At 42.6% G+C, this 19,710-nt stretch overlaps 1 protein-coding gene across 1 annotated transcript in view; it reads left to right on the top strand.

Annotated features, from left to right (window-relative positions):
• Positions 1-12,306, top strand: part of LOC111867926 (zwei Ig domain protein zig-8-like) — a gene marked incomplete at its 3' end in the record, with an annotated part of 336,655 nt that extends 324,349 nt beyond the window's left edge. Inside the window, exon 3 of the mRNA XM_033752860.1 lies at positions 12,121-12,306. Within this exon, the coding sequence (XP_033608751.1) occupies positions 12,121-12,306 (186 nt within the window). The remainder of the gene's footprint in view (positions 1-12,120) is intronic.
• Positions 12,307-19,710: the final 7,404 nt, after the last annotated feature.

Below are 19,710 nucleotides of genomic sequence, written 5' to 3'. Positions count from 1 at the left end.
TAGGAAATCACCTCCATCAGTTATGCCCTAAAGTCGTGAAACACCCTGTATATATATATATATACGTGTATATAAGCGAGAGCACTTACACCAAAAATGAATACAGTGAACGTAAAGGCACACTTGATACTTACAATTACAAGTACGCTATCGAAATATGTAAGTACATTAATACAACAATTAGATACACAAGAAATGTAATCAAACAATTAAGGTAGAATTGTATTAATGAAAGTACGTGTTATACATTGCAGAGAAACAGCCACACTACATAAGAGATATGAAGAAGCAAACATCAGACACAAAATGAAAATAATAAAATGAATTATATTCGATTAGTGCACAGTGCTTTAGGTTTCCTGATTTAAGTGTTGCCTGATGATGACCTTATAAGGTCGAAACATATAGCATTATAATAATGCATATATATATATTTTAATAGTTTTAATAACATCTTATGCACATAACGACCACTGTGTGGATTAAAGTGTGAATCAGTTTTATTGGTTGTTGCACTGTAAACAGAACATTTGGTAGACTAAAGTCAATACATCCGACCAATGGCAATTTCGAATAATCAGGGCTAAGAGCATTACGATAAGGCCTACTCGCAGATATAAAACATTATTTAATTTGTCTTGCCCACAAAACATTAAAAACTTTAGCTTATTTATTNACATTGCAGAGAAACAGCCACACTACATAAGAGATATGAAGAAGCAAACATCAGACACAGAATGAAAATAATAAAATGAATTATATTATATTACACTACAAATATTTTAAAGATGTGCGGGTTTCACATATTTATTAATTCGGGATAAGGTTTTGTATTGTGAATATGAAATAAGATACTAAATTCATAACAGAGATGGCTACGGTGTCCGGGAGTAAGTTATTGATTTATCTTCGAAGAATAAGGAAGCTAGAGGCATTTATATATCGCTGCTGGGTAGCGTGTAATGCTAGTTGTACAAATAAAAGGTGCGTCAGAAAGAAGACATGAATTTAAATTTTATTTCCCTGTGAAATCCATCCATTCTTTCTGACGCACCCTGTACAAACAACTAACAATGATAACAGTGTCTAGGTTTAATCGACTAACTGCACTGAACACATTCCTACTTGAGATTCTGGTAGCCGTNCACTAACTCGGCATGTGTCCCATGGGGCTCGGGACACAAATCACTGTGCTGGAGAGGACCAGAAGCATCTTATCAGTCAGTCGTGAGTCAGAAGCCGAAGATAGAATTCAGCGGTGAGATTCTTGGGTTAAATACACGTACTTAGATGCTGTTACCAAGAAACGACTAGTGACGACAGAACAACAGAAGGCTCCATGTGTGCTATAGTTGTAGTGATCAATAGAATGTTCACGTGAGTGAGATTGTTACAATTACTTCTGTTTACGAAATATAAGCGTCTAATAAAACCACTTACCAATCCAAACCCGTGTCTAGTCACTACCACGTGACAGTGTGTACAGTTCACAGTATCCTGCGTTTGTCCACCTTGTACATATTAAGGTTGCAACCTTGTAGTAAGGTTAAATAAAAAGTTCTATGTATTAAGCAAGAAAACTCGGCGAAGACTCTTAATTTGTTAAAATTTTGCTACATGCAAGGGCCCAAGTCAGTTTCTTTCCACCGTCTCTCTCACAAGGGGAAATCGCTGGTCTGCAAGGACGATGAGTACTGCTATATAATCACTAAGCAACCATTTAAATGCATACGGATTTAATACATGCTCTTGTAATCCAATCTGCCGTGCGGCATTCGGGGCCGAAAGGCGGAGTTGTAATTGTATCGCCATGTAGGCTTCTCGAACGCTTCATTTTCTTCCACAAAGATGCAAAAGAATGAATATCAACGAATATGGAGCAGTAATGTAATAATGGAACAGCACACAAGAAATGAAGGAAACCAAAGAAAACATGGCATTTTGCACGTATGAATCGATGTATGACTGGTATCATAGACTATATTGCGACATAATTACTTAATTATTCTCAATTGCTTGGTAACGGCTCGATCATCAAGCGAGTCGTCTCTAGGCGACGGCCCGCGACAACCATAGAAGAACTGGTGGAAGAGGCGTTTTCTACCGAATCTGTACCGATACTATGTAGCGAAAGTCGTCGAAGTAACTCAGCTTCCCCGGGTGGAGGTGGGCTCGAATAACTCCATCGTAGTCCTGCGACTCATAGGAGGCGACGAAAACGGAACCCAGTGCCTGGGGCTATACCTGGGCCACACTGTTTTCGGAGGATATAAGTGCGGGGACCTGGTCCTCCAGGTAGGGAGAGTCTCGAATCTGAGGCAGTAAAATATCAGACCCGAGAACGACTCCTCTAATGACGGCCAGCATCAATGGTAAACGATAGACCCATCCTCTTGTCAGAGAGGGCGCGCAATATCAATAAACCCGTAGCTGTCTGACATAATTAAAAGTATGGTGTTTGGCCTCAGGTGGTTGCTTGACACCAAGAGAGATTGGCCGACTGACCCTCGGTCGTAATATAACTCTGATTTTGGCCTTAACTACGTCACCAGTGACAGCACACAGGCTTCAGAACGGTGGGAAACAAAAGTATGGAACTGTGAAGTCACGCCTCAACCTCTGTGGCCTGTTGCAAAATCGGTTAAGAAAATGAATGAAATAAATGCCCTAAACGCAGTTCATGACGCTTTGGGAATAACATAACACCAGAAAGGGAAAGCCAATCGATTTAGGATTGTTTAGAAAACCAGTTCACATCTCATGACCTCTATGGCGAATACCATGAACGACGGGTAGAGACTAGAGTTCAAACTCTGTTCGCTTCTGTAGGCGAAACCCCATTGGGACCCCTGTGATGTACATAAATTAGTAAATCCATTGAATTGAGAAAGGTTTGTGGACTTCACTGTATTCCAACGAATGCTTTCGACATCTTCCAAGATAACCACCGGTACATCTGACACAGTTATTTAATCATTGCCTTGTCCCATTTTCCAAAGCCTTGCAAGGAAGCAAAAGTTATAACGTTATCGAAACGCGGTAATGACCCAAAATTTCCTAGAAACTTATGTCCGATTAGTCCCTTGTCCACAACAGGTAAGCTATTAGAGACTGCTATTCTGAAATAGTCCAAAGGCGCATTGAAGAAAGAGGGCTGCATAATGCAAGTCAGTTGGTTTCCGTGAGCGTTTAAGCACCACATTAAGCTAACCGTCTGTTAATGATTTATGCTTTCCGCGCCTCTCAACTAGCAGACGCCCGTCATTCAACATTGCAGCGCCTACAAAACAAAGTGCTCCACGCCATTTGGAATTTTCCAAGGTGCACATGGGCCGGAGAATTGCACACGGCTTTCAACCTTCCATATGTGTACGATTATACAACAAAATTGTGTAGGCAACAACAGAAGGCATACAAAGTCATGAGAATGAACATGTTCGCAATTCAGGGCAAAGCGATGCCAGACATAGAAAATATAAGAGGCTTAAACTTGGCGGTGGTCAAGCTTACGACATTTCAAGAGACTAATCTGACGTTATAGCATAAGATAAGTAAGATAGGCATGATCTGCCTTCAAAAGTCGGGAATGAAAAAGGATTTTTATATAGTGGAAAGCAACAATACTTGTATTCAGTAACGTGCTCTGAGTGCGATACGTACACTTGACAAAGGCCAGAATATTCATAAGAGACAAACCCATTCTCTCGTCAGAGAGGTTATTACATAAAATCTCTGAAAGCAATGGTTCAGTTACCAAAAAAGAAAAATCTCTAATCTTGAGCCTCAAAGGGTTTGGCGTCAGGACGAACTGATTAGCGGCAAACCGCCAGTCGTAAAGTAGCCCTGTCTCTGAACTCAGTCACGTCACTGCAGTGAATTCGTGATGTCAGCTCTCGGACGTAATGATCAATGAAAGGAAAACTCGGGTGATTCATTTTTCCAGGAGACTTAAAGAGTCCATGACGACGTACTACATTTAAATGGAAGAGACATTGTGTTTGTAAATAATGTAATGTGTCTTGATGTCACTTTCGACACGAGGAAGGCATGGAGACGCCATGTTGAAAGGACTGTAGCTAAGGGTTTGTGTACGTACGTAAGGACCTATTTCCTATTCAGAAGTGGGCGTGTAAGTGCAAGTACTAACTTTATACAAAGCACTGATTAGGTCGGTTATGACTTGTGCCTGCCCCACCTGTGAGCATGCGGCGGACGCTTTCCTCTTGAAACTGCAGCTCCTGCAGAACAGTGTACACCGCGCTTGACAGGCGCACACCGGTCCGCGAATTGCATGTGGCTTTCAAAATTCCTTACGTATAGGACTACATAACTAAATTATGCAGGACACAGGCAAAAGTAATCCTAAATCCAAATGTACATGGCACTGGACAAGGAGTTTCCAGACATAGGACGTATAAGAAACTTAAACCTGGGTGCGGTGAGGCCTACGACCGTTCAGCTAACTGCAGTGTCAGTGTGGTTGCATAAGTTCAGGAATAACCTGCTGCATTGACAAGAAACCCATGTGTATTTTGTATAAATGTCACTCAGTATATAGAGCAGCGATAAAGGGTGCACGGAGTCCATAGTGACCTTGATGCAGTAAAAGCGCGAATATACCCATGGTGAAATTATGTTTCAACACACGTAACGCCTAAACAGAAAGACAGACCGGCCCATCCTTCGTCGAAGAGGAGGCCCCATTACCAAACACGTACACGTCTAGAGAGGACATAAATCTTGGTCATGGCTCGCGAGGAGACTGAAACCAGGAACGACTGTGCTGACGAAGAACTGCAATTTAGTGGTAGTGTCATAACTATTTCTTGTCACTAGCTACAAGAGTACAACAAATCCAATTAACAGTCCAAACCCCGTGTCCAGTCACTAACACGGGACAATAAATATTTCTTTAGTAATCATTGTAAAGACGCGTGTTATGAGGGTCACACAACAACATGTGGATGGAGCCAGGAAGTTGAAAGATGTTAAATCTAAGTAAACACCACGATCAACAAATATTGTTCCTCACTTTGCACTAACGACTGTTCTGCAGTCTGCAAAGAAGGCTGGCTTAAGCGTTTGCTTATGTAACTTGTGAAACTATGCCAAACAAAGTAGGAAACAGTCAAAACCAGTGTTAAAATTTTCCACACTAACAGTTTTTAAGTATAGTTGAAGGGGGCATGTGGTAGCTTATAGTTGAATGAGCAACTATGCTACCAGCCGGAAGGTCGCGGGTTCGAATCCCTATGAGGTGGATTTTTTCAATTGACCTAATCCTTCCAGTAGCACAATGGCCCCCTATATTCGATTTAGCCTCTAACAGAAATGAGTACCAGGAATCTTCCGGGGGTAAAGGGCGGCCGGCGACTAAGGCTGACAAACTTACCGCCATCTGTGAGCCGATTGTCTAGAGAAAATGTGGAAGCCTCTACGTCTCACAACCCTATGGGCCTTCGCCGCCTGTTACAGATATAGCTTGCCTTTTTTTAAGTACAGTTCAAAGGGTCAACACACCTGGTTGAAGAGGTCTGTCTTTTGGGATGTAACACCGCGAAGCCCGCTGACCGCTTCACTGTGGTTTCTTCATTTGTTATTTTTCTTCACTGAATATGGAGGGAACTTGGCTTTCAACAGACTACACGGCGTTATATTCTAGAAAATAGAGCTCTTCATAACCACCGCTGTGAGAACCTGAAATCCGACATGTGTGGTTGTTCTTAAAACGTAATTTTATAGTAATACACTGAATGAAGCAATGATATTGCTACTTAGTGGTATAAATAATATGACGTAACTGTGAGGCGGAGAGCGTGTATGCATATACGTGTATGTGCTTATAGTCACTGTTTGACTTCACAATTGTGCGCTTAAGAGCAGTATAGCCCATTAAAGTGTTGTGACAACACAAAGCATGCGGAATGTATTGAACCGAGGTGGTGCTTGTTGAACTGGGGGAAATCACCTAAATTGAAATCTATTTTGGACCTTGTCGCGTGCTTATGAACAGTAACGGTTGTTGTGCAGATTTGCTAAAGATAGGGGAGCTCTTTAAAAAGATGCGAACCGTCAGAGGCTTGGCATTAATACAATGTTAATTAAAACTCATTTCAGTACACATAATTTTCTACTGAATGACTTGTTTATGCCAGGTAAGTCTGAATAATTTGCGTTTCATTACGTGTAACCCCACCGCTTACACTCTGTACTACAGATGAAATTGACTCAAGTGCCCACGCTTCTGCCCTGTAATCAGGAGGGTGCTGGTTTGGAGCTCGGCCACGATGCCATCTATCCTTATTGAAGTTTGTGTGGTTTTACTCGGTCCCTCCAAGCAAAAGCCAGGATAGTACCAAAATTACGCCATTGTGGCTACCTTCTGCATCCCTCCGTTATTCACGCTGTTCACTTGTCACAAAACAATTCGACATTATGAAGTCGAGTTAATGACAGGGCCGTTATGTAAACTGCAAGTAAAGGGCACCTGCTGTCTGCTGACCAAGAGCCTTGTGCTGCTATTAATGTGTATAATTTAGCCCAATTAATCATATCAGGTTTCATTTGTTATTCTGTTCATCATTCTTTTGCTTTGGTTGCTGTCATGTGGACCTACGGCAGACATGTTTTCTATAGTCGAATATTTTACTTTGGAAGTTCGGTGTATAGGAAAATAGGTTTCATGGCTGGATACTGAAGCAACTCGTGGACAGAGCACGTGACTAATTCTGCGACACACTTTAATGATAAATCCCACAATATAATTTGACCACTAATGTCATGGTGGAGTGTCATGACTGATGCCATAACACAGTTGTAGCCCCAACGCAGTCATCACTCACACATTCTATGGCACAGTTATGTCGCTATGTAGTACTTCCGCTGTGCAGTGAAACTGACGCTGTTGCTCTGCTTAAGTACGCCTGAAAACTTCGCTCATTCATAGTCTCGGCATTATATGAAGATGACGTTTCGGCCACTTTCATGTAGGCACCAGATAGGGAGCTGGGGGAACCATGGAGTCGGTCTGAACACGGTGGGTTAAACACCTCTGCCCCTGCTAGAATCAAATCTCCATTTCCAAGCCCACACCTTAATCACTATATTGACTGAGCTACCCCTGCTAACTATGACTAAGATGTTCTCTGATAGAGTTCCGTTATGAACCCGTTGGTACCTTTTTTATCGCTGATCATCGAAGTTCCCAGGTCCTTGAAAGAGGCTTTAATTGAGGTAACCGATATTTTCTTGGTTAAGGAAGTCTGTGTTACGTGTGGAAATGTAGATTACCGAATAATGAAAAATAAACTGTGAAATGCAGTAATCTTGAACACGCGGATATAAGACGGTCGACATTTTACGCGAAATCGACTAGCGTATTTATTGTGATATAAAAGTATAGGAAACAATTACATTTTGCAGTAAAATGTCTTCTTTTATCGATTTAAGAAACTTGATTAAGATTAACCGCTTTGTTTCTAAATAAGCAGAAACTTACTAGGCCAGACATTCAGACATTTGTTTCGTGGTTATCAAGTCTACACCGCTCTCCCAGTTCTGATACGCATGCATATTAATGTTATGTTGAACAGTTCTACCTCCTGAGATAAAAAGCCATGTAGACCGTTGAAAATTAACTGGCGTTTCGGAGGAACATATAGCATACGTCTTCAGTATCGAAGCGGAGGTTGTTACCTGCTTCATATTGGTTTCTTTCTTGGTTTATTCTTCGGTACTAAAGATGGAGGCGACATATTCCTCTGAAATATCTGTTATTTTTCAACATAATAAATGGCGTTATAAGCCAGAAAATGTATTGTGACGTGACGCCTGAAAGCCGGAATAGTAGAGTCAGATGGGAAGTTGATTTCCTAGCCAACGGGTATTAACAGAACACGCTTCCGTGACAAAGGGGTGACAATTGGATTATCACACATGACTTCCGCGACAACACTCGATTAGGCATATAGGTTACTGCGGAACTGGAAGTGTTTCCGTTGCAACCGTGCTTAGGCAGACAGTTATGTCAGATACGAGATACAGAAGTCTTCGAGGCGGTGTGTGCTATCACGGCTACCTAGCAGATACACCCAGAAGTGAACTCACACTGTGCTGGCGAGGACCAGGAGCAGTTGTAAACGGCAGACCCATCCTCTCGTGAGAGAGAGAGCGCCCACGTCAACAATCCTGCAATTGTCTGACAATAATAAGAATCTTATGGTGAGCCCCAGTTGGGTGCTTTATTCCAAGACAGACTGACCGACTGACCGTCGGTCGTAGTACAAGATTCAGACTCGGACAGAGCTCAGACACGGAAGTCAGACACAGAAGACAGCAGAGAACAGAAGAATAAGTCAGACACAGAGGTCAGAAGAAGTCTTTGGTTTATGTGGTGCAGTTACAGCAGCATTTAGAATGTTATCATTGTTCGTAGTTACGAAGTGTCAGAGTTACAGTAAGATTGAAAGTGTCATAATCAATTGTAGTTCCGCCTGGCGAACACCCACTAAATGGACTCACTGAACCAACCCAGCGTCTAAAGTCACCAAAACACGTGACAATAAGGTTCCATAACTACAGCTGTGAGCAGTTTAACTCCTACATGCTCTTATAGTATTTCACATTTATCTAAGAAATAACTGTCTGAGTAAAACCATTCAGCAGAGTCCTTGAAAATCTAACAATTTAATCGGTCGTCAAGAAATTCCGCGCCTTTTACGGAACCCGGAATTTTATTGTCTTATTCTCAAGAATCTTATGGACTAGTGTAGAGAAAGTAGCAAATCTTTGGGACACATGAGCAACCGCTGCATATAAACATGTTTTTTCTTCGCCTATTACCACTGAGAATTCCTGGAAAAGTTTACACGCGTTTCCCTTAAATCGAGAGGCTGATACTTCGTCATCTATTTGTCATGACGTCATCTGGGAGTAGTAACATTGGCACTCGTATCCTCAGGAAACCACGTACGAAAATGTGTTCAGCCTACGTCAGAGCGCTAGTTCACTTAAATAATTTATACTGCATAATGTTGAATTAAATACGATAGGGTGGTAGTGAAAGATGTATTCGAAAGGAAGTCTGTGACCTGTTTGATGATACGATCCTTGCCTGAAGTAGCTGATAGAGACAAAAAGAACCTTAGGGCAATGGGTCCATTGAAGGCCGCGCCATATCTCAAGCTGTTAGTCGCTGGCTTCCCGATCCCGGGTCTGGTCAAGTGGAATTTGTGGTGGATAAAGTGGCGCTGGGGCGGGTTTTCTCCGAGTACTTCGGTTTCCCCTGCCAATCTTCATTCCACCAAATTCTCCATCATCATAATCACCGGGGCAGGTACAATAGGCCAATTAGTGGCCTCCGTGCCGAGTGGACCCAGCTGGACTGCACACCCCACTAAGCGAAGCGAAATTAATGGGTCCATTATCAGATTTGTCCTACTGTCTCCTGATACGCTATCGTTGTGTTAATGCGTTTAGCATCAGCACCAACGTACGAACGTTGATGTATCGTATTTTATGAACTCCCTGTGGGACCAACAAAATTGACCAGAGGGGCAAACCCATATCTCAGGAGCTAGAGAAGAATGGTGCAGACTGTAGCTGTAACATTCTCTGTGTTGGGTCTCAGGTATGACGTAATCCCTTGATTACGTGTATTGCCTTCGTGAATGAATACAGCGAGCGAGATGTAGAGAGATATCATGTTCGGATCACATCGTATGCAATGGCGGTTCAAGATTAAATGTGATATGCATGTGTAACTTGGGGGCACGCGGTAGCGTGGTTGGTTGAGGCACAATGCAACAAGCCGGAAAGTCGCGGGTTCGAGTCCCAGTGAGGTGGATATTTCCAATTTACCTGATCCTTCCTGCCACACTATGCCCTGGGGTCGACTCAGCCTCTAGCAGAAATGAGCACCAGGAATCTCCTTGAGGGTAAAGGGCCCGGCGCGTTAGGCCGTGTCCTGCGTGGGAGCGTAGATCTCCCACTTGCGAGCGTGAACTTCTTCCACATGCGGACAAACACATGTTTGTTTATGTGCTTGAACTCTGTGAGCGCGAGGCGAAGCGGCCGCTTCCAAGAAGTCGCTTCGCCTCGCCTGGCCCAGGAAGCAGCGACCATTCACGTTTGATCGCTGCTTCTATTCGCATTAAGTATTTCACAATGGCAACATAAATTGAAAGTCTGATTTCAGAAGTTTTCAAAAGACCCGTGCGTTGGGACCACAGGAACAAAGCTTATCATAAGAGAGACCTGGTTGATAGGGAATGGGACAAGGTTTCACAGGAAGTAGGAATAACAAGTAGGTATAAACATCAGTTTAATTATTTTATTTTATGCAGTTTACTATGCGCGCGGGTGTATATTGAATATTTTGAATACGTTTACATGATAAGTCAGATAACTTGCACTATACAGCACTTCCTGCAGCCGGAACTGGTCGCTCGCACGCAGGACATACACATCTTTCGCAGTAGCTGCGAATTCAAAGATTATTTCCGCCTGCGCACGCAGGCCTTAGCCTAAGGCTGAGAAAAATCACCGCCATCTGTGAGCCGATTGTCTAGAGAAAATGTGGGAGCTTCGACATCTGAAAACCCTGTTGGCCTTCACGGCCTGTTACAAGACTAACTTCGCCTTTTTTACCTTATACAGGTGTAACTCAGCATTAGGACTTCTTTCACGAATTTATGGTAATCAAATTATCAAGAGAATTGTGGGGATAATCATAAATTTCGCGCGATTGAAACGAAGGTAACAGGTATTCTTAGGGTAATCTGCTCGTAGAAATAAGCAATCACCATAGATGAGTCAGTGTAGCGACGGGCTAGAGGCTGTACTTCCGGGGTTGGATGCTGGCAGGGGCATGATTTTCTTTTCTCCACAGCGTTCAGTCCGGCCCGGAAGTCCACTGAATCCCATACCCAGTGGGTACCGGGGCTCTTTCCCCGGAGGTAAAGAGACCGCTCTATCTAGTGCCGAGGTCAAGTATGGTGTACCTCCACCCCATTTGTCTTCATAGCATACTACATAATTAACTAAGCATACGACTTTTTAAATTTAATCTAAAAACGTGTGAGAAAAAGTTTAATGTCTTGCTACTTGACTAGTATTTGTCCTTCCGGATAATAACTTCGCTTTAGAAGTTAAGGTACTATTACACCATAATTAATTATATAGAAATTTCTTTGAGAAGTTGATATTCCTTTAGATGATTAAGAAAGTCCATTCTTTTAGAGTATTCGAAGCTTCTGAAATCATGTGCTTGCCTGTAATCCACTGTCAGTCGGTATAGTGACAGGCTATGGGATGGGAGTCTGGAGGTCGAGTCGCACCGGGAACGAGAGATTTTTCTCAACTCCACAGCGTCCAGACCGGCTCTGGGGCCCACATAACCTCCTATCCAATGGGCACAAGGAGCTCTTTTGGCGGGGGTAAAGCGACCGGGGCGTGAAGCTCACCACTCACCTTCCCCTAGTGCCGACATCAAGAACAGAGGAGCTATATAGTAATTATATGAGTTGAGGCACGCAGTAGCGTAGTTGGTTGAGGCACTGTGCTACACGCTGGAAAGTCACGGGTTCGATACCCGATGAAGTCGTATTTTTTAATTGACCTAATCCTTCCAGCCGCTTAATGGCCCTGCGGTCGAATCAGGCTCTAACAGAAATGAGTACCAGGAATCTTGCTGGGGGTAAAGAGCTGCCGTTCGGCGCATAAGGCTGATTACCTGACCGTCATCTATGAGCGGATTGTACAGGAAATGTGGGAGTCTCGACACCTCATAACCCTATGGGCCCCCAGGGTCTGTTACAGGGATACCTTTACCTTATTATTACGGCTTAGATGCTGAGTGTTCCAGCCACCACTGCAATTTTACTATAAATTAAGCAGTACTAATTTCGATTACTTATAATAAGTATTTTTTAAGTTTATTTGCATAAAAGATATTATTTTCAAATAGCCGTTGAATTAGTTAATGCGTAAAAATATAAGGCATTGCCTCCAAACAAAGCCAAAACTACTGCTCTCGTCTGATTATGATTTCATTCAGTACCGATGCCAGTGTGAACCTCATGTTTACAAATTAGTACAGCACTTCGCACTTATGCTCTGCAGGTGGCGTGGATCAAGGCGGATACAAAAGCCATTCTTGCTATTCACGAACACGTGATCACCAACAATGCGCGGCTCTCCGTCACACACAACGACTTCAACACGTGGACCCTCAATTTGCGTGGAGTGAAGCGAGAGGACCGGGGTCAGTACATGTGCCAAGTGAACACTGACCCTATGAAGAGCCAGGTGAGTGAGTACACAGAACGTTTCGGAAATAAACAGCAGTTCACCTACTGACTTCGAAACATATATAATGATAATATTGTTAACATTACTTACTCTGAAGTCTTCTTTCACAAGACTGCAATAATTGCATATGAGGAGCTCCATATTTGTTCTCTTTAGCTAATGTTATTGCTGTGATGAAATCGAGGGGGATGAGGTAGGCGGGGTGTATATCTGTCATGTGAGGGAGAGAAGTGGATACAGAATTTTATTTGAAACACCTTAGGAGAACTGGGCGTAATGGGGAGGGAAGTGTTACAATTAATCTTAAAGAAATATGGTAAGTAAATATGGAATGGATTATTCTGGCACAGGATATAGATATTGGCGGGCTGCTGTTGTAATGTATTTTGGGTTTCATAAAATACCAAAATTTCTTGATGAGCTGAGGAATAATCAGCTTATAAGTAAGGGCTATTTACCACGGAGACTACCTGGCCAATATTTTCGTTTTAGTTCGAGGACTGTTAATGAAATCTGACTGAAAAACTTAATAATAAGAATGTTGTATTATCAGGTCCTTATTTTAGGAAGTAATATAATCTCCATCTTAACACATTCAGTCTAGCTTCTAACACATCTCTGAGACCTTAAAAAGAGTATCTTTAATTTCTCCTGACAAGAATAATGTTGGCTGATGAATCATTAAAATATTTCATAATAGTGACATCCATGTATTGTCACTTAATTTTATCCTGTCATATTTCTAATATTTGAAACTTTAGATCACGTCGAATAATTTGTTTGTCCCTTTTTATGCTTATTAAATCAAGAAATATTCGCAAATATATATTTGTAAGTGATACATTTTGTAGCTTCATCGTCGTATATTCTAAGTTCAATGAGATTGAACACATGGTTTAAGATAGTTAATATATGATTATAATATATTGCCACATGTGGGAATGACTAACAGTGGGGTTCGGATTGGTAATTGGATTTATTAACAACCTACAGGTCATAACTGCAATTAATTATTTCACTGTCACTGATTTTCACATTACAAAGTACTCCACACTAATCTCTCTAGTCTATCTGCACGAGTTCTCACGGATTTCTAACAAAGGAACTACAAAATTCCCCCTAAATCACACACTCCCAATACCCATACACTACTCCACACTTAAAGTCTTCAAATCACAATTGAAGTTCTCACAGGCTGACCTATTGTACTCTTCTGTACCCCTAGTTCCAGTTCGCTCTGAATTTACAACTCACGGCTCTTGCTCTATAGTCGCGGAACAGGCATGAACTTATAGTAAACACATATCACGTGATCGCTATCTGGCCAGTGTATTGGCGCGACGATCGGATCTACAGAAAACACAGCTTCCTCTATTGTTCGTGTCGGACCGTGTTTGCAGAGATGTTGCCTGACAACGCGTTGATCAAATCCGTTACAATATTTTGTTGCATGCATATTTCATAAATGTACCGCAAATTCGGGTGCAGTCCTGAACATTTTCGGGTTGCGCCCTAAATGTTGCATCCCTGAAGACACACCAAATATTGCGTCTGTTATAGTCCTGTCGGCTTGTAGGATATGGTGCATAATGTTGGTCGCAATTTTAGTATGTACGATTTCTTTTCTGGACTTGTTACTTTAGAGTGGTCATGTATTTATCTGTGCTGATGAATATGTACTTGTGAAATGTACTCTGTAGGTGGTGATATTAAAAAGACAAATAGTTCATCTTGGTCATCAGAAACTCTGTAGCGTTAGTTCTTTAAGGCCTCCTTTTGTCAATACCAAGACATTCTTTGTTTCTCCATCGCCGTTTCAGTCCTTGTAAATCTCCTCTTCTTCTTGGTCGTACGAAATTCCAACTGTCTCTTTGCGTTCCGCACAAATTATCGTGGCATGTAGGCCCATTGCTAGGCAACGACAGCTAAATCAATTATACAACGGCCGTTGCTAAGTACTGCTTTAAAAACGACGGCCTTGCTAGGCTATGACTCAGTAGCGATCACGCGTTCATCCCCAACACAAACACAACAATTGTACTGCAGCAGAAACGATGTTTTCTACGCGGTCCATCCTGAGATGGTATAAATAGGACAAATTAGCGGTCTTGGACCTAAGATGGGGCTTGACACGGAAACAGACTGGCCGACTGACCGTCGGTCGTAACATAACTTTGACCGGTTGGTTGGTGAGTTAGTGAGTTAGTCTGACTGTTGCTATCGTTTAGTTGTTATGAGCTGTTGCTGTGAAACTTGGTAGCTGAGGCCGGGGACAGTTCAGGTACCCAGAAGAAGGGGAAAATCCACCGTTGAAAGCCGTTATCAAGCAACGGCCAGTGAAACGTATAACAGACTCAGAAGACATATTGTGTCCTATAGTGATTTGTTAAACGTGGTGACGAGTTGTATAAGTGTGTAATAAATCTGGTCATCGATCCAAAGCTCGTCTGTAGTCACTAAAATCGTGATATTATTTTTATAGAAACATTCATTACCACGTTACCGCTCCACTCCTAGTTCTCACATATGGAATAAACCAACCAAATCTTGAAATGCATCTTATTTCTTTGTATAACACTCCAAATTTTTTACAACATTATGTGGATGCTCTGCAGTTAGTTCTGGCTGTTCTTCACAGTTGAGGGGTTTTGAAATTTGTTCCAGAATTACTGGGTTTTTGGACATTGTATATCGTCCGGTATTCTAAAAGCTAGGGAACATAACGTTCCGAAAACTTGACCTGTTTCCGTCTTCAGGCGAGGAGGGAGAAAACCTACTCTGTTGGGCTAACCTCAGTCGTCCAGTCATTGAGGTTAGCTTTTCATAAAGGACCCAACGGAGTAGGTGTTCCTCCTCACCTGAAGACGGAAACAGATCAAGTTCCCGTAACAGCTTTTTAGAATGCCGGACGATGCACCAAGTAATTCTTACACCACCATCAAAACACTTCCGAATCTGCTTAAAATTTCGTACAAAAAATAACGCGTATCTCGAAGTTAGGCAAGTTTGCCGTATTGCGACAAGAAGTTTCTGGAACAACTATTCGAAATGTCGGTTGAATTGCTGCTGGTCATCGCCAGCACAGTCATTCTTTGTTATGGGTCCCGTTGAGGTCCATGACCGTATGTTTGTTCATTCTAACACTTTTTCGTGTTTCTAACTGTGGCCTCCTCTTCGTCGAGAGGAGGGGCCTCACTGTTATTGACAAGAACTAATGGCCTGCCATTTTTTTCACGGCACATACCACACAGAAAACGCCCCGACCAGCAATGCAGCTATTTCCGTGTGTGCATTCACTGCCGCGGGAATATGTTTACCGTGACGTTACCGAGCAACACCGGGAGGATACCGTACAGACACACAGAGAACAAAGTGTTACCATAAGCCTAATTTTATTTTTTTTCAGAACAAGGAAAATAGGCTGAAATGAGTGAATTGTAGGCTTGAAACAAAGCATTGAAATGCATGGCTCTCTCAGACGCACACATGACGAGCTGTGAAAAAAAGGCATATTTCTGAAACACCTTGTATATTCGACACACTCTTTTGTAGTTGCACTGACGTGAGGGTGTTTTAATTGCATTTATACGCTTGTTTTAATCTCCAATACATAGATTTTTAATCAACTTAATTGCCAAACAGGGAATGTTAAAATTGAACATTTTTCATAGGCGACGTTGTGTATAGTTGATATTAGTAACACTCCGCTGCGAAGTTGATGGCAATACCAAACATTGATTGAGACTATTTTGTATTTGATATCAGAAAGCGGCCATGAACTGCATGATATCCCAGAATTTATTGACCACTAGTATGGAGCCCATTTATAATTCAGCGAGAAACTGATCAAAATAATCATCGTCAAATGTACCGAACATCGTCAACACGGATATGCCTGGAAAGGCAGCTACATGTACGTGAACTAAGACGGAGAATATCAGAGTGGCGGTTTAACTCCAATCAGTTTTTCTTGGCGCCAAGCCCCTTGAGGCTCACGAGCAGCATTTTCTTCAACTGAGCACCTGCTTTCATAGTCTTTATGTAACATCCACTCTGACGAGAACATGGGTCTGTCGTTTAAAACTGCTGCTGGTGCTCGCCAGTGCAGTCAGTCTCGGGTCCGAGTTTCGCGGGACTCATGACCACATTTTACTGACCGAGATTCGACACTCCCCCAACTTGGAGGTCCATGTCCCCGTATTTATCTCCCCCAGGAACTGGGTGGCCCAGTTATACCCTCAGACACTGGGTTCTCTTTTCGTTGTTTCCTACGACTCGCAGGGCTACGGTGGAGGTATTGAAAGCGCTTCACACGGGATTGTACTAAGACACTGCCGAAATTCTCGGATAACAATACGCATTAAAGGGTGTTTTCGGTGTGTAATGTCGCCTCAAACATATTGTCCACTGTTGTCATTTTTTGCTTCTGTCTGTAACTACAAATATATATATATATNGTCGCGCAACATGTGACAATATATATATATGCATAACGACAGAATAAGGACACAAGAAGTAAATTTAATCTTTTGTATATTAACATTACGCCAGGCGGTGTCAGTCTATTTTCACGACGCGTATTACGTCAGCGACCAACATTATCCCCATGAGGTGTCGAGAATTTGCTTTATGTTACGCAACAGAGGATATTCTGTGACAAGCATATTCGTATATCACAAGCTTACGCTCAAACTGACGCTGCGTTTCTAATTACTCAGTGCATAGGTTATTTAATGACACTTTCACAACTACATGTCTCAGGTCCGTATCATTACTTGGGAGGTTGCTTATGATATATGGATTATTTGTTAAAAGATTTGGAATGTGATACCGACTGGTTTTGTGCACTTAGTCTAAACATGTCGAAAGCGTGGCACAGGCAGACCTACTATTCGTAGCATGGTCATATGCCCCTGGGATATTGGGATCATGGTTTCGAATCTCACAGGGTGTATGCATGATTCTTTTGCGATGCACAGTCCTCTATATTGGCTTATCCCACTACGAGGATTCCTCATGTAAGTGTTCGTAAGGGCTTAGAGCATCTCTGTAACACAGGAAACATTCGTTCAAGTCTGATTCCTCCCGTAGGTTACTACGGGTATGTGGACGTGGTGCGGACGTCTGGGTGCCCAGATCGCATGGAGAGCTATGCTAGAGGGACTGCACGCTCCTAATATAGTCACGCGTGTTCGATAGGTCGAAAATTTTGGGTCAGAAGAAAGGTGGCCCCTAGCTCTCAGGTTGGAGATCGAACAAGCACCCCAGAAAATAAGAACAGGCTTTGGAAAAACACTGCAGATACTATACTCTTCTCTTTACTAATGCGATGCTGGACCATCATTTGCTTCAGTACAGCCGTAATCCTAAAGGGAAGGGACTCGTACCGGTTTTGAACAGTCTCTAGTTGCTTTAGAGATATTGGAGGTAGGATCTGTGCCTCACTGTAGTCTCCTAAACTGACCAGAGGTTTTCAGTGATGTTCAAATCTGGTGATGGCGCTGGTCAGGGAAGATGCTGAAGTTCACCTTCACGTTCTTCAAACCATGGCTGAACAGTTCCAGCTGTGTGAGTGGGTGCGTTGGCGCCTTGGGAAACTGCGTCGTTAAGAAATAACGTCTGGACCATGGGATGCACCTGTTTACCCAACCTGTCCATGTACTCCCTTGCAGTAATTGTGCCGTGAAGCGTTATAATGGGACGAACAGAATATAGAACCATGATATTGCTACCCAAACCATCACAAAACCTACCCGTGTTTCACTGTTGCAACTAGGCATTCCGGAGTATAAGGTTGTTTATTTTTTTTAATTCTCTTCGTGGGGGGTTGAGTCCAACTGCGTCCACTCAGCACGGCGGCCACTGATTGGCCTAGTGTAGTCTGCCCCGGGAGATTATGATGATGGAGAATTTGGTGGAATGAAGATTGGCAGGGTAAACCGAAGTACTCCGAGAAAACCCGCCCCAGCGCCACTTTGTCCACAACAAATCCCACTTGACCAGACCCGGTATCGAACCCGGGCCGCTGGGAAGCCAGCGACTAACCGCTAAGATTGTAGGCTTCCGTGTGTGTTCTCCAAACGTAATCTCTTCCTGATATAGGGTACAACGTGAAGAAGGGCTCATCCGACCATATCACGCGCGCGTTTCCAGTTGTATGATGTCCCGGTTTTATGGTCGTGACACCATCGTTTGAGCATCTGAGCATTACTGTCAGCACCCAGAGGTTCAGCAATGTGCAAGAGGGATCCGTACTCTTTCAAAATCGGACAAGTCTCCCATTTTCCGATACTTTCACACGGACTCTTATTCAACACAATCACCAATTGACTGACAGTAGCACTACAGGCTGGAAGAACATTCAGTGTTGCCAACTGAATTCTTTCAATGTAGCCAACACAAACACATTTTATTCCTCATTATTTTATTGCTTCCATTAATTTCTCCACCACTCTATATTCATAAGTCTAACTATAAACTGTCAGGTGGAAAGAGAGTGGGCATCTGTCGCGAAGGAGGTGAAGACTCTCCGAGGACCGTGGGCCTGTTCATTAAGTCCCGTATTTAGGAGTTGTGACTATAAATGGTTTTTGGATTGGACGATTGGATTTATTGCTATTACACACACAGCTCGTAATTACAGGCAATACAGCGCTATCGGTGACTTACACACTTTACAGTTCACCGTTACACGCACACTAGTGTCCTCAGTCTGCACTTGTCGTGTCCTGGCAACGGATTTCAACACAGTCATTGTAACAGTCTCACTGTAACCACAGCACACATGATGTCTTCGTTTTACAGCCGCACTCTTGCACTCAACTCACTCGTTGCCATCTCTTCACAGTCATCTTCAATTGCCGTCTGAAGAGACTCCCTCAGTTATTCTCAGCTGGTTTGGGTTCCCCGTTATGTAGCCTCGGGGCACCCTCACAGGAAACACCCTTTCCTAATAATCCTCTACGGATATAGAGCTGTGTTAACATCGCCGTTGCATAGAAACGGTAGTTCTATCGTTGTGTGAGTGTTCATTTCCGCAGAACCTGTTTACCGAGTCGTTGCCTAATTTTGGACGTCTACCCTGGCTCCGCTATTCCGATTTTCAGGCGTCCTGTCACAACATGAATTGAGAGAAATGGAAGACAAATGAAGTCTACACCTTAACAAAGGTTACTAGATACATAGGGCCAATTATGCGAATACAAATTTAATATGGAGGGATTAGCTATAAATGAAAAATATGCTAATCAAAACAACATACTTTCGAATTTTTACCGGACAAAAGATAAATAGCAATAGGAAGAGGATACAAGGCACATTACAAGTCATACAAGTAGCAGTGGTTTACCGAATTCAGTCTAAGAAAATATAAAAATAGCTAACAAGCAGAAATATATGTGC

Source organism: Cryptotermes secundus, unplaced genomic scaffold (genome assembly GCF_002891405.2).
Source record: "Cryptotermes secundus unplaced genomic scaffold, Csec_1.0 scaffold252, whole genome shotgun sequence".
Lineage (NCBI taxonomy): Eukaryota > Metazoa > Arthropoda > Insecta > Blattodea > Kalotermitidae > Cryptotermes > Cryptotermes secundus.
This window is presented reverse-complemented; position numbering and strand designations above follow the sequence as displayed.